The sequence below is a fragment of the Trachurus japonicus genome, chromosome 1, assembly GCF_045865225.1.
Source record: "Trachurus japonicus isolate A0001 chromosome 1, Traja_1.0".
Taxonomy (NCBI): domain Eukaryota; kingdom Metazoa; phylum Chordata; class Actinopteri; order Carangiformes; family Carangidae; genus Trachurus; species Trachurus japonicus.
Window position 1 is genome coordinate 33,962,539 of NC_140907.1, and position 14,841 is coordinate 33,977,379.

At 40.2% G+C, this 14,841-nt stretch overlaps 2 protein-coding genes across 2 annotated transcripts in view; both read left to right on the top strand.

Annotated features, from left to right (window-relative positions):
• LOC146992361 (hemicentin-2-like) overlaps nucleotides 1-10,317 on the top strand; it is a gene marked incomplete at its 5' end in the record, with an annotated part of 33,874 nt that extends 23,557 nt beyond the window's left edge. The window contains 6 exons of the mRNA XM_085790421.1: nucleotides 1,590-1,596; nucleotides 7,495-7,752; nucleotides 7,924-8,181; nucleotides 8,926-9,007; nucleotides 9,105-9,165; nucleotides 10,107-10,317. Coding sequence (XP_085646547.1) covers nucleotides 1,590-1,596; nucleotides 7,495-7,752; nucleotides 7,924-8,181; nucleotides 8,926-9,007; nucleotides 9,105-9,165; nucleotides 10,107-10,286 — 846 coding nt within the window. The remainder of the gene's footprint in view (nucleotides 1-1,589; nucleotides 1,597-7,494; nucleotides 7,753-7,923; nucleotides 8,182-8,925; nucleotides 9,008-9,104; nucleotides 9,166-10,106) is intronic.
• Nucleotides 1-14,841, top strand: part of atp6v0e2 (ATPase H+ transporting V0 subunit e2) — a 263,253-nt gene that overhangs the window by 87,836 nt on the left and 160,576 nt on the right. The gene's annotated exons all lie outside the window — the stretch shown is intronic.

Genomic DNA, 14,841 nt, shown 5'->3' on the forward strand with positions numbered 1-14,841 from the left:
GACCAGAGAGATGGATCAAAACTAAATGAAACAGTTTATAACAGAAGGAACAAAACTGAACTTTAATGTAAATAACAAAAGCCAGTAGAAATCTGTTATTTTATGATGTCAGGGACACTTCAGTTAGTTTTGTCTTTGTATTACTGTACTTTCAGATGATATTATCTCGTGAAACAAACTGTGTTCTAACTTACTGGTTCTACTTAGACAGTAGTTACAGCTGTAGTAGAAGGTACTGGGTAACTCCAGGACAACTACAGTGTAGTTGCAGGACAATTACAGTGTATTTGCACACTAAGGAGGGAATAACAAAGAATACTTTATAATACAGCCCGCTACCTTTTAGGTACTGGGTAACTCTAAGACAAGTACAGTGTAGGTGCATGACAGCTACTGTGTAGGTGCAAACTAAGGAGGGAGTAACAGCCATTACTTTATAATACAGCCTGTTACCCTCTACTTACTGGGTAACTCTAAGACAAGGACAGTGTAGGTGCATGACAGCTACTGTGTAGGTGCAGACTAAGGAGGGAGTAACAGCCATTACTTTATAATACAGCCTGTTACCCTCTACTTACTGGGTAACTCTAAGACAAGTACAGTGTAGGTGCAGACTAAGGAGGGAGTAACAGCCATTACTTTATAATACAGCCCGTTACCCTCTAGTTACTGGGTAACTCTAAGACAAGTACAGTGTAGGTGCATGACAGCTACTGTGTAGGTGCAGACTAAGGAGGGAGTAACAGCCATTACTTTATAATACAGCCCGTTACCCTCTAGTTACTGGGTAACTCTAAGACAAGTACAGTGTAGGTGCAGACTAAGAAGGGAGTAACAGCCATTACTTTATAATACAGCCCCTTACCCTCTAGTTACTGGGTAACTCTAAGACAAGTACAGTGTAGGTGCATGACAGCTACTGTGTAGGTGCAGCCTAAGGAGAGAGTAACAGCCATTACTTTATAATACAGCCCGTTACCCTCTACTTACTGGGTAACTCTAAGACAAGTACAGTGTAGGTGCATGACAGCTACTGTGTAGGTGCAGACTACGGAGGGAGTAACAGCCATTACTTTATAATACAGCCCGTTACCCTCTAGTTACTGGGTAACTCTAAGACAAGTACAGTGTAGGTGCATGACAGCTACTGTGTAGGTGCAGACTAAGGAGGGAGTAACAGCCATTACTTTATAATACAGCCCGTTACCCTCTACTTACTGGGTAACTCTAAGACAAGTACAGTGTAGGTGCAGACTGAGGAGGGGTAACAGTGCTCACTTACAGTACTTACTGTACTTAAAGTTTATGAATGATCATGGATGTGGATGTGTCATGTGTTTTCTGGTTAATAAATAATAAAAACATTTTCTAACTCTCCGAATGACTTATTATTGTGGATGTATTACTGTATAGTTTGTGTTTTGCCCTTGGATGACAGAAATAGACTTTCATAGATGTGCATTTTAGAGAGGTAAGTTTACTACCAGCCAGCCTGTTACTGTATTGGAAAATGTCCACACTCTATACCCATTTCTCACCTATTCCAAACCATACAATTAAATAATGAATAATAAATCTCTGAAATAGAGGTGAAATGTCGCTGCTGACACTTTTGGAAAACATGGATTGCAACTGTGCTCATATTGTACAGTAGACTATTTAATTTCTAATGTACCTGGCAGGAGTTACACTGTAAGTCCGGGCAAAGTAGGACGTAATTGTACGGGAGTTACGCTCTCAGACACAACCTAGTTATACTGTAAAATGCGGGGTAATTAGTGGCGGAGTGAGCGAGAGTTACTGTGTAATTTGGTGTAAAGTATGACAGGAGTTACGTGCCAAGACGCAGCCTAGTTAAACTGTAAAACAGCGAGAGTTACCCTGTACTTCTGTGGAAGTTGGTGTGAAGCAGGATGTAAATTACGCGCTAAGACGCAGCCTAGTTACACTGTAAATGCACGGGGGAAACAAGGGGGAAAGTGAGCTGCAGTTACTCAGTACTTGTGTGAAATAAGCGGCAACCTACGTGGCAAGAGAGCGGTAGGTACGCTGTAAGTCGCGGGCCGTATTATGTAGTGCTACCAAACTTTCCATTGTCGGCTGAGAGCTTACCATTTCCTGGTCCTGTGGTCAACGCTGTACGTTATCGAAAGGAACAAGGTTTTCTACCGCTCATTCTTCTAAAGACAGAGGCCAAGGCAATGTCCTTCTACTCTGCGAGTGGCAGAATTTGATTAAACTAATATACTGATTATTTCATTGTCTCTGATGTCTAAGTGAGATGAGAGGAGTAGCTATGATTTTAACAGCAGCAAGTGGACTTTTCATTGTCCTCCTCTCTGCACCAATGTATTTCCCCTTTGACACTACAGACTAAGCTTGTTAGGTATACCAGTACGAAAAAGGTACCGCGGTACTATACTGCGTTCTGGATTTTTTTTTAAGTACTTTTTTTAATATGAATGACTAAAGCATATAACTGGCAGGGGTGACGGGGAAGGGGAAACAGCATAGATGGAAGGATAAGGGTTCCTGCTATGTACATTGAGTATTGGCAATCCATTATATTATATTCGGTATGACTTCGACTTGTCAGGGCTTTCTCACAACTAGCAAGCGGCTGGAGAAGAATGGCTGAGTTCTGTTTTTGTCTGTTTTCAATAGAAACCTGGCAAAGCCAGCAGGTGTTTGATGCCTCGTATTATGTGCTGGGACCCTATTTGTACTGTTGACGATGTATAGTGCTGTTCTGTGCATTATTTGTGGCCGCTTGCACAAATAATGCACAGAACAGCACCATACATCGTCAAAGCTTTTTCGATTGTGGTTGGCTCTTGGCTCCACAGACAGCAGTATTTTGCTATCTGGCTGTCTGTACTGAAGTCACTACAACTAGAGAAGTTTGCAGTCATCAAACTTGATCTCTCGAGGGGATTCAGTCACACGGTGAATTATGGGCATGGGTTAAATTCATGCTGGAATATGCTTGTAATAATCTCCTTTCCTTCAGCCTCATGTTCTCACTACATGCTGTTGTCAATGAACAGGCATGGCAGTGGTGCTTTGAGTGTGTGTGTGGATACCAACATCATTTTTGTGATCCCCCCCATTTGGAAAAATTATTGAAATATATTGGTACCAATACCAAAGTGTTGGTATCAGGACAGTACTACTACAGATCATGTAGCACTGTTGTTAACTCATTGGCTGCCAGCCATTTTCAGAGCAGAGAGCCCCATACTGCCAGCCATTTTAGAGCATTGATATTGATGGACAAGCGACAAGCTCCGCCAGACCGTCCTCCAGCCCCTCCTGTTGAAAAACGCAATTGACGACTGTAGTTGTCAATGGCAGTGAACGGTTGTAATTAGATTGACGACTATAGTCGTCAATGGCAGCCAATGAGTTAAGAGCAGCCTTAGGTGAGATTACACAGTGATGGTTCATGTTAGCTCTGCGACCTTCTCTTTTTTTTGTCTCATTGGCTCACAGTGGGATGATGTGAGAGCCAAAGTTGTTTTGTAAATTTACAATCAGTTCAGTTATGTTGCAGGTTTAAAAAACTGATGCAGCTTCACAATATTAAAATGTGACTATGGTTTGTGCTGTGCTCTGTGTTACAGTGATAAAAGGTCAGAATGACTGGACAGTGACCTGTGCTCCAACTCAGATCTGTGCTGTAGTAGGATCAACAGTGGACATAAGCTGCATCTACAGATACCCAGACTGGAGAACTGATGATGATACTACAGCTGGAGAAAGATTGTGGTTCACTAAATCCAGTGGTAATGAACCTGTGGATCTGAGAGCAGACTCAGGTCATGTTCAGTATCTCTGTGGTGACAACGACTGCACTCTGAGAATCACAGACCTGAGAGAGAGCGACTCAGCTGTTTACAAGTTCAGCTTCACAACAAACAAACCAGGAGAGAAATACACTGGTGAACCTGGAGTCACTTTGTCTGTCACAGGTACAGTAACAATTTTATTTCACAATGTTTCTGTTCCAGATGTTCAGATCAACAGAAACATCAGTGTTAATGAAAGATTAAAGAGACCCTGAGGAGTTTGCTTTTGGTTATAAAAGAGTCTCATATTAATGTGGATGATCTACATTACCCACACTTGTAATGGGTCCGCTTCTCTCTCCCTCTCTCTCTCTCTGTGTGTGTGAGGGCTAATAACGGAGAAAGAGCACTATGATCAGTACGGAACAATATTGCGTTGCCAAAAGCCGAAAAATCTATTTGTGGCGGATGTAATTTATTTGTGGCATATCAGTGAACATCTCGTCGGGTGGCCACCCTGTTTACCACAGAGATTTTGTGTGCAGTCATATGACTACCTGGCTCCGTCTGATTGGACGTCGCCAATGGCTGCATTTGATTGATGAAACACTGTCATTTGACAGAGTATCTGTTGGAAGCATAGCAGCCAGAGAAGAGGCTTCATTAAAACAAAACAGATCGCCTATTGGATCAATAAAAAAGTAGCGAGAATGTGTGTGTGTAAAATCGGCAAGAAAACAAAACATTGCCGATTGTCCTTTCAATCGCCGATAGACAATCGGCTTGCCAATCGGCACAACCCTAGTTCAGGGCAAACCTGATTAACGATATTTGTAACCTCCTCCTGTACTACTTCTGCTTCATCAGTCCATGAAGGTCTGTTTGCTAGGGATACACACGATTAACTGTTTAACCGTTAACCGATAATAAGAACTTTGACCAATTTATACTTTTTTATTAGCTCCTTATGTCATCAACTCATGGGGACGTGTCGACACGTGCAGACTTCCACATGCCTTCGGTCATATTTCTCAACAAAAAGCTCCACTGGAGGACTTACAGTAGCCTATTTGCCATGCAGCGAACGTGAAAGAAGGTCAGACAACAAATGTAGCCTACACGGACCCCCTGTAGGCTAACCCCCCCGAGCATTGTAATCTTATTGGTTAACGGTTAATAATCGGTTAATTGGTAAGGAGCGTCGGTTATCGATCAGAAAAAAAATCAAAATGTGCATCCCTTTTTACCATATATTCGGCCACTGTGAGCTTGGACCTCCTGAACCAAAACATCAGTTTCCTCCTGAAAAAAGTTTGACCGTCTGGTGTCACTGTCTCCTTCGTCCATATTGAAATACGTGAATGACAAAATTGCAGTGCGCCTCACCCGCGGCGCATTTTAAGGTGAGGAGAGGAGCTCACTTGATTGGTGAAAATTTGATTACTCAGTGTTAAACCCACTTAGACCTTCTCTCCTCCCTCTTTGCCACTTGGGCCAGTGGGAGGGACAGAGGTGGGAAATGGGAGCACCTGCGCCTCGTCTACGAAAATAGACTACTGTGTGTCAGATAATCACATTCAGGTCATATGACTCTAATTAAAGGGTCAGAAACTGACTTCCATTTGTTCACACTGAATAAAAAATGAATGTCCTTGTCTTCTTTGGAAATCCAGGTCTACAGGTGCAGGTGACCACCTCAAAAGACTACTGGAAGTGGGCAGAGCTGAATTGTCTCAGCAGTTGCCGTCTACCTAATCATTCTTCCTTCACTTGGTACAAGAATGGACAGAAAACTGGAACAGAAACAGCTTCATTTTCAGACTATTTTGATCCTTCAGACAGCATCAACTGTGCTCTTAAAGGACATGAGGACTTCCCTTCTCCTCCAGTCTGTGAGTTTACTTCGGTCTTCAACTTATATCACCACCTGGTGGCACATTTAACCTACTGCACATGACTGCATACCTAACATATCGGGGACTCAGTTTCTATATTAACACCATATTATTGTATAATTTAACAACACAACTGTGTCTTTAAACATGTACTACTCTGGTTTAATAAAACATTTAATGTTTCAGGTGTCTTTGGTAAATCCTGCACCAGCGTGGTTTACACTGACAGAAGACTCTGTGCCTCCAAAGGATCATCAGTGGAGATTTCTTGTACTTACAACAGTTATTATGATGTTAAATCAAAGTTCTGGTTCAATCCTGAACATAGTCATCGTTGGCAGAATCCCTCAGAGCCTGAGGATCTTAGTAAAGACTCTGAATATTCGGGTCATGTTCAGGTTGTTGAAACAGAGAGAGGACGCTCCACTCTGAGAATCACTGACCTGAGAGAGACAGATTCAGCTCAGTATCACTTAAAATTCAAAACTACAGGGTCTGAATGGGGAAACAGTTTACCTGGTGTAACTCTGACTGTCACAGGTAAGAAGACAAACGGCCAAACACAGACACACAATTAAAACATTTGTGTATCACATTTGAGTAAAGCACCTTAAAGTCCCCCTCCAGCCATCCTTTTTAGTTATTTTAAAGCATTCTCTGTGGTCTTTAAATTGTGATTATGAAGTTTTTAGCCAAAATCACATAACCTCTGCCATTTCCCAGGGCTTTCCTTCTGCAGAGCACCAGTACCACATTAGCAATGCGCCTCTGAGTGGTGGGCGGAGGCTGCGCTGCTCTGCACCCACCCAGCCACCCCCCCTTGCACCAAGTCCAGCTATACAAGGGGCTGATTGACAGAGATGAAAGATGGTTAAACACTGTTAAAAAAAACGTTTGTCTTTTCTCTGTGAGAAACTGTGGCGGACCCATACCAGACTGGTGCCACCTTACACCGAGCTACCTAGCCTTTCACTTTTGAGCCAGATGCAGAGCGGGGCGGGAGATTCTAAGCACTAGTGCCCCGCCCTGGGGTTATGACTCTGTCAACCCCAGTCTGCCTGAAACTGCCAGTTTGCGTCTGCGTTGGTTCACAGCAATTTAAAGGCAAAAATACACAGAAATGCAATTTTGCACTTATTTTTCTGCTGATATGTCCTCTAACATCAGAAAATGTGAGAAGAACAAAAAACACTATTTTCAGAGGGGTTGTGGTTTGTAGATGGGTGTGACTGGCTAGTATTAACATGATTAAATAACCCATGAACAAATCTTTGTAGATTTGTGATTAACCTCTCATGGCTTTTTGGAGAAGGATTATATTTATCAAGATGCAGTTAAACATGGAGATTACTGAGTATTTATAATCGAGAGAAACAATCTAAGAAGGTGCATCATCAGAACAAAGAATATCTGATTACCACATCCACTTTTTATTCTATTTTATTTTTTCATGTTAACCACTAACACTGTGGGTTCTTCCTCCTGTATCCAGCTCTGGAGGTGCAGGTGACCAGAACAATAACAGTCCATCAGTCTTATACTGAGGCAGAGCTGAAGTGTCTCAGCAGCTGCAGTCCAGCTGATCGTCTTTCCTACGTCTGGATCAGGAACGGAGGGAAAATCATTAAGGAGGGAAGTTCTTATACAGACAAGTTTTCTCCCGGAGACACGGTCTCTTGTGCTTTAAAGGGACATGAGAATCATGGCTCTCCCCCAGTGTGTGAGTGTTGTCTTCTATTTCAGAAACAAAACACTTTTATCCAACACAACATGGCTGCTCAGGAAACACATGTTGATGTTTTCTCCTGCAGATTTTCTGAAGGTGCCGTCAGTGTCAGTCAATCCTCCAGGTGAAATCATGGAGGGCAGCTCAGTGACTCTGACCTGTAGCAGTGGCACTGACTCAGCAGCTAAATACACCTGGTACAAGAAGAACCTGACACTGCTCAACAAAGAACCACAGCTGGTCTTCAGCTCCATCCAGTCCTCTGACTCTGGAGAGTATTACTGTGTAGCTGAGGATCAGCTGGAGAGGAGGACGTCTGAATACATCTTTATTGATGTGCTGTGTGAGTTCGAGTGTTTATTTTAAATCTATATGAAACTTTTTAGTAATGCACACAATGTTTTCCAGGCTTTAATTTCTGGTGTTGCCAGACTCAGAAATATTGACCGTCACTCATTTAATATTAACATGCAGCTCTGCAGTTAAACGGTGTTGTTGATGTTTGTTGTTCTAGATGCTCCAAAGCTTCCCTCTGTGTCAGTGAGTCCCTCTGCTGAGATAGTGGAGGGCAGTTCAGTGACTCTGAACTGTAGCAGTGATGCTAACCCAGCAGCTAATTACACCTGGTACAAGGAGGATGAAGACTCACCAAAAGCTTCAGGACAGATCTTCACCATCACTGACTTCAGACCTGAACACAGTGGAAATTATTACTGTGAAGCCCAGAACACAAGAGGACGTCAGAGGTCCACCTTTAATCTGACTGTTTCAGGTGAGTTACACACAGACTGTGTCAGAAATCATAACTCTGTCTGGGCTGTAGCTGTAGACATTTATATATGTGGCATCTCAACTTTTCCTCCCAAGGTCTCATGCCCTTTCAACTGCAGTTTTGCCTGTCATGAGTGGTTGTAAGATCTTAGAGGACAATGTTTATAAAACCAAAGTTGTGTCTCAATTCAAATACTTCCATGAGTACACTGTCATGTAGTATACTACTTACTGTAGTGCGCAAATTTTGACAGTTAGTGTCGTCTCAAATCGAATACTGTTGTTGTGCACTTACCGGAACTAACGATTGATATGGCTGCCACCACCTTCTTTTTTTTGACCGCTATTGTCACCCGTCAACAAATCTACTGGCTTATTTTGTTTGTAATTTCAATTAGCAATAATGAACACCTTAATTAATTAATGTCAGGTGGAGATTACGCCGCGTCAACTGGCTCCTCCTACTGGTGGAGAACATTGGCCTACCACTACTTTGATTTACATACATTATAGTGGGAAGTGTCCATTGTTGCAAACTCGACTTTTTGACTGCTATGAATGTATCATCCAGGTACTTACAGTACACTGTACACTTGTCAGTTTGAACGCACTTGCACACTCAAATAGTTAGTGTAAGTATGGAAGTATTCAAATTGAGACACAACACAAGTTATTGCTATATGGGCTAACGTCCTGTTACACTAAAGTGCATTTCCTTTATTTTCATTTGTTCTCTCTTTCCTAGGAGCGTGGAAGTTTATGGCTGTTGTAACAGTGTCTGTCATGGCCCCAGTAATCCTACTCTTCTCTGTCTTCCTCTGTATCATGTGAGCAGTTCTGTTTCTCCAAACATTAGTTCACAAACTTATTTAAATCATTTCATGTCACTTGATTTAAGCTTTTTCAATACATTTTCCTGACCAGAAAAAAGATGGTGTCTGAGCAGAGGTCTGAGGCTGCAGGGAGACCAGACAACAGGGGAATGGTAAGGAGGATGAGGTGATCCACTCCATTGCAGAAACAAAGCCCAACTGCTTCCAAAGTGAATCAGTACTGTTAACCTGCCAATCATGTGGGTTGTCAGAATCACCTGGGTCAAGGTGTAAGGAGTTAAAACTTTTGGTTACATTTTACTTGAAGGTATCGTCATAACAGTGAGGTGCTGCAGTCATGAATGTGTCATAAACATGATGTCAATGTCATAACGTTGTCATTAAGTATCATTCGTTTTTTTGTAGGGTTAGGGTTAACTGGATTACACTTAATGACAACGTTATGACATTGACATAATGTTTATGACACGTTCATGACTGTGGCATGTCACTTACGACAGTGTCATGTTAGTCTTACGACAATACCTTCAAGTAAAGTGTTACCAAACGTTTTGTCAAAGCCTATTGTATGACCTTCAAGGCAGCCCACACCATCCCAGACCACCATCATCAAGGGCCAGGTGGTAGAGTATGTGGTGAGGTGTGAGTGCCTGAGGAATCATTGGCTGTGTCCAAAATCACTCACTCATTCACTACTCCCTACTTAGTATATTGGGAATTCTGTGTAGAGGACTATATTGTGAGCTCACTGATAAAATTAGAAAAAAAAAAAAAAAAAAAACAATTTCGGAAATTACTCCACTGTGCAGTTAATTACATAATTACTGTTGCATAATTAAAACATTGCAGATCAATGTCGACGATAATCATGACCACTATGCATTATGGTATGTATTGCTTGCTTAGTGACTACCAGTTGCACACTCCTTTTTACACTGTATTGTGGGATACTATGGTGTGATAAAATAGTGTAGTCATTACTGTATAGTCCACTAAATTTTCATCTGTTCATGTCCAGGACCCAAAACAGGAAGGGCTGCACTTCTGTCTTAAGTGTTATGAATGATCTGTTGTATTTGTCCATTGTCTACAGACACAACCATCTGAGGATCATCTTCACTATGCTAGTGTCCACTTTTCTAAAGATCAAGCTGTTTATTCCAACGTCAGAGTGACTCAGGCCAGAAAACACAAGAAGGTAAAGAAGGAAGAAGAAATGGTTGTGTACGATGCTGTGAAATTTAACCACAGTGCCAGTCCAGCCCAGAGGTGAGCAGCTCCTCACGAATAAACATCAGTATCAATCATTTTGTTTAAATGGTTTTCCAGATTTTATGATCACTCTTGGATGTTCCCATCTCTGAAACCAACAGCAGAATTCTTTTTCTTAAAGGGACATTCTTTTAACTTCTCTTGTTGTCTATTCACAAAAAATGATAACAGATAATTATGATCTGAGCCAGAGGTACCGCTACCAGAAACTGAGACCTTTGTCTCTGTTCTGGGTTTGTCCACCACCACCAAGTTCTTTTGTACATAACTTTGGACACCACCAGTTCATCCTGTTTTTGGTGAACATTCTGCTTCCCGCTGCATTTCAGATTTGAAAAAAATCACATTTGTGTCATTTATGTATTTTTCTTATTTCACCTCAGTGTTTCTGTGTTTGGTGGAGATGTGGACACTTGTTTGAATAATATTTATTTCACATCCACAAGACTGAAATAAAACCAAACCTCTGTATTGGTAAACTAACAAGTAAAGTTGGTTTGTACCATGTAAGTGAAACACCAACATTAAATCACTGAGGTTCTGGAGAATGACCATGTGCTAATTGGTTGTAGTTTACTCTTTTTGCCACTAGATGGTAATAAAGAGACAAATGGTAGCAGGTTCTCTTTTTTTTAAAGTCCATCACCTCTTTTTTTTATCTTCAAATTTATTTTCTTACTTAAGAATACGCTGTTAATGTTTTTGATATTGTTTTTTGTGTTTTATTTGTTTTTATTATTTGATTCACAATTGCAGTGTTATTGTGTTGCTCCTGATGTTGTATTGCAATGCATCTCAAGGGGCCTAAATAAATTGAATTAATTTAAAATAGCTTCTGCAGCACCGCAAGGACTAGGGTCTCCAGCTGTAAAGTCACCAGACCAATAATATTTCCATTTTGTTTATTCTTACAGCAGTTGCAGCATTGTTTGGCTCTGTTTCTCTGATAGCAGAGAGTAGCTGATCAACATATAAATAAACTCACCTCAGTCTCCTTCAGTTATGACCATGTGCTAAGCTCAATAAGCTTAACAAGCAGCACAGTGCTTTGTTATTAAGTGGAAAAAGAGTCAAAATATAATACGGATTAAAAATACAGTGATTTACACCACATTTCTGTTTCTATTTCCATACTGACATTGTTATAGAAAGCCTAAAAAAACATTTTTACTGTAATATATTTTATTATTGTATCATTTTATTACTTACTGGACTGAATGTACACCACATCATTAAGCTTGTGCTCTGTCAATTGTGTACACTTACCAGTTATAAGTTAGTAGGCTGTTGGAGAACATGTATTTTCTGATGGAGTAGTAGGTTGATCATACTTCCACCAGATGCTAGTCAAAAGTAATCTTGTTTTAAACTTTTATTCTTGACACCATGTTTTTTTTTCATTTATTACTTTACTATTCATCTCTAACTTTTTTTTCTATTATTCATAGTTATATTGTTTTAATGTACATTGTTGTTGACTCGATATGTTGTTTACAATGATTAAACAGTTGAAAAATATAATAAGAATATATTCAATGTGTCATGATGAAGTGGTCTGTCAAGTCTTCGGTTTTAAACCGTACATTGCCCATACACTCATACACCCATACATCTCGCACAATGAATGTCAATTTCCTGACCCATGAAGTGATGGCTGGCCACCACTAGATTGCAGTGTTACCTTCAGCTGTTCACAGCCAGTTTTCGACATAATGTCCAAGAAATGAAAAATTGATAGAATAGATTGATTGAATGAAAGGTGAGAAGACACATTTATGGTTGTGCTTCAAACCCGTGTGTCTTTTGTGTTATGAGGCACTGTCGGTGGTGAAGGAGTAGGCTACAATACACGTAGGAATTTTGGAGCCAAGCATGCCCGCCCATAGGGGGGGGACAAACGGGTCTGTTGTCCCAGGCCAAGGGAAAGGGGGAGGGCCAGAACTGTGCCGTCATTAAATTATGGAACAATTAAAATAAATAAATAAATAAAAATAGGCCTTTCTGTAGAAAAAACGTGTAAAAATATGTAATATTTGAGTTACATAAAAGCTTCCTAATTCTCCTTTTACTTGTAATAGTGGTCAAGAACCCCTCCTAATTCTCCTTTTACTTGTAATAGTGGTCAAGAACCCCCCCACCCCCAACACAAAAATGGTTTGGCCACTGATCAAAATTTTATGTTGTCATTTGATTTGAAGTTCAGTATGCTCAAAATGTCCAGTCACATATACTCACCACATACAAAAACAGCATTGTCCATGGTGCGGTCCAACTCGAACCTGAACAGGCTCTACAACCACTGATGTGCATGTGATACCACACAGCAATGGGACTAATCACTCCTAATTAATAATACCCTTTTTTTGCGCCCAAATCTCACTGGTTGTGTCATTGCGAAACCTGATGATTGACGCTTTCCCCCCCTTGTTTCTTTTTTTTGTCCGATTAAAAAGCCTCCAAAACAGGCATACAACACAGACAGAGCACAATTAAAATGTGATCTTCCTTGCAGTTGAAGGATTATTTATTGCCTTAAACCTGTATTATTTTAGTCCTACAACCTATATTTTGTCCTACAAAGTAAATGTAGATGTACAGTAGCCTACCTGGTACAGTGAGAAGGACGGCGACAAATCCACTTGATGCTGCTGTCACCACTGCTCCTCTCATCTCTCTGTGTGACTTCAGACACAATGAAACACATGAGCTGTTGAACCGTATATGAAAGAAAACATCTGATCAAAAACCAGTTCTCATCTTACAAGAGAGGAGGGTGATGATTGTCTGTGCACAGAGTTATTACAAGTCTGATCTACAGTCATCTTGTCGTCTTACAAACTCCTGAGAGGCAAAGGAGAACTGAAGAACAGATAGAAAACAAGTTATTTACCAGGATAATCCAACGGAAATCCTTTTAATGCACCTGTGTAAAAAAGTGAAAGAAAACACAGGTGAAAACAATCCTTAGTCATGATTTTGTGTTTGACGGTTAAACAGCTGAAATTTTATGTCAAGGATTCTCAAACTGATGGGCCATATATCTTTGTTACTCACGAGGAGCTAACATCAGTCTTTTTTTCTTTTTTTTACACATCTCACATCAGTATAGTCAAAGCTAATGGCAGTTTTCTGTTTCAACTGTCAACAGAAGGACTTTTTAAGAAGAAACATTGCCCTCTAATGGTCATGGTAAATTAACAGGACCAAAGTCTGTAACATAAAGAGCAAAGTTCTCAGTCAGTTTACAAAATATTTCACTCATAACTGTCCAATTTTCCATTACCACGACAACGGCGGTGTAAACTACCATTAGAGTAATCTCTAGAATAATCCATCAGCTATTCATTAGCTGAACCATGTTCTATCTCCCTTGCTACAACTAATGTCACTACGCTGAATAGTTACAGCTGACGTTGTATTCTTACACACCAACATATTTTTCACTCACATCAGCTTTCATCAGTGCTGATTAAAACATATTTTAAGCCAAAATAAAGTTTTGCTAATGTATAACAACTTGCCAAAACACATTATCTCCATTGTGAAAGAGTAAGAGAAGTTAAAACTCACCTAGAAGTCCCGGACTTTTATAAGCTCATGTTTTCCAGATTTCTTCGTAGAGTTTTCAGATCATATTTGACAATCCGGCACAAAGATGTTTTTTACGCAAATTGTATGACAGACTGACTATATAGGATCTTAGGTGGCAGCAACCACTTCAGGGTGTCGGGTCAGGACACAGGTAAGTGCAGAATAAAGGACAGAGCCAGCAATAATGTTATGAGATACAGCTCTAACGTTAGATGATCTATTAAACTTAAAGTCAGCACCAATATGTGCAATGAATAAACAACTGAAATTAGCAACATAGCCTAAATCTTGCAACCTATTGCTAGTTAGCATTAGCAGTTAACTGCTTATCACATCATACAAACCAATGACAAAAACTACTGTTAAGTTTTCAAAGTAAACGTATAGCTCAACATAAACATCAAAAGTGTAACACAGATATAAACATTGTAACTCACAGCTCAATGGACGCACACACTGCAGACACAAAGAGGGACAGTTCTGCTCAGAGGTGATCAATACGTATGTGGTGCGTTCAAGGACCTCAGCAGGGTGGGAATTCACATGCACAACATTATCAACAATCTTAAAGGAATAATGCTCAGAGGGACGACCTTTTGTACACAAATAAATCAATATCCAAAGTTCTGCTAACTGCTTTGAGTGTAATTAGAGATGTCTGGTGGTCTCCAACCTATCCTGCTGCCAAACTCCCACCAACTAGGTTTTTTTTTATCTTTATTTTTTATTACCAATTTCAAATATGTTTGAGTGAATATGAGTTTAACGTAGTTGTATCATATTAACTGATAAATAGAGCCACTTTGTTAAAAAAAAAAAAAAAAATCAATTATTAACCTAAATCAAATCCAAACAAATAAAATTTCATGAGTTATTTTGTCACATTTTATAGTGGTTGGTTAAGTGCTGCTGTCATCCGCAATGTTGTAGGTATGTTTTAGGTGTGTGAAGCTGTGTTTATTACA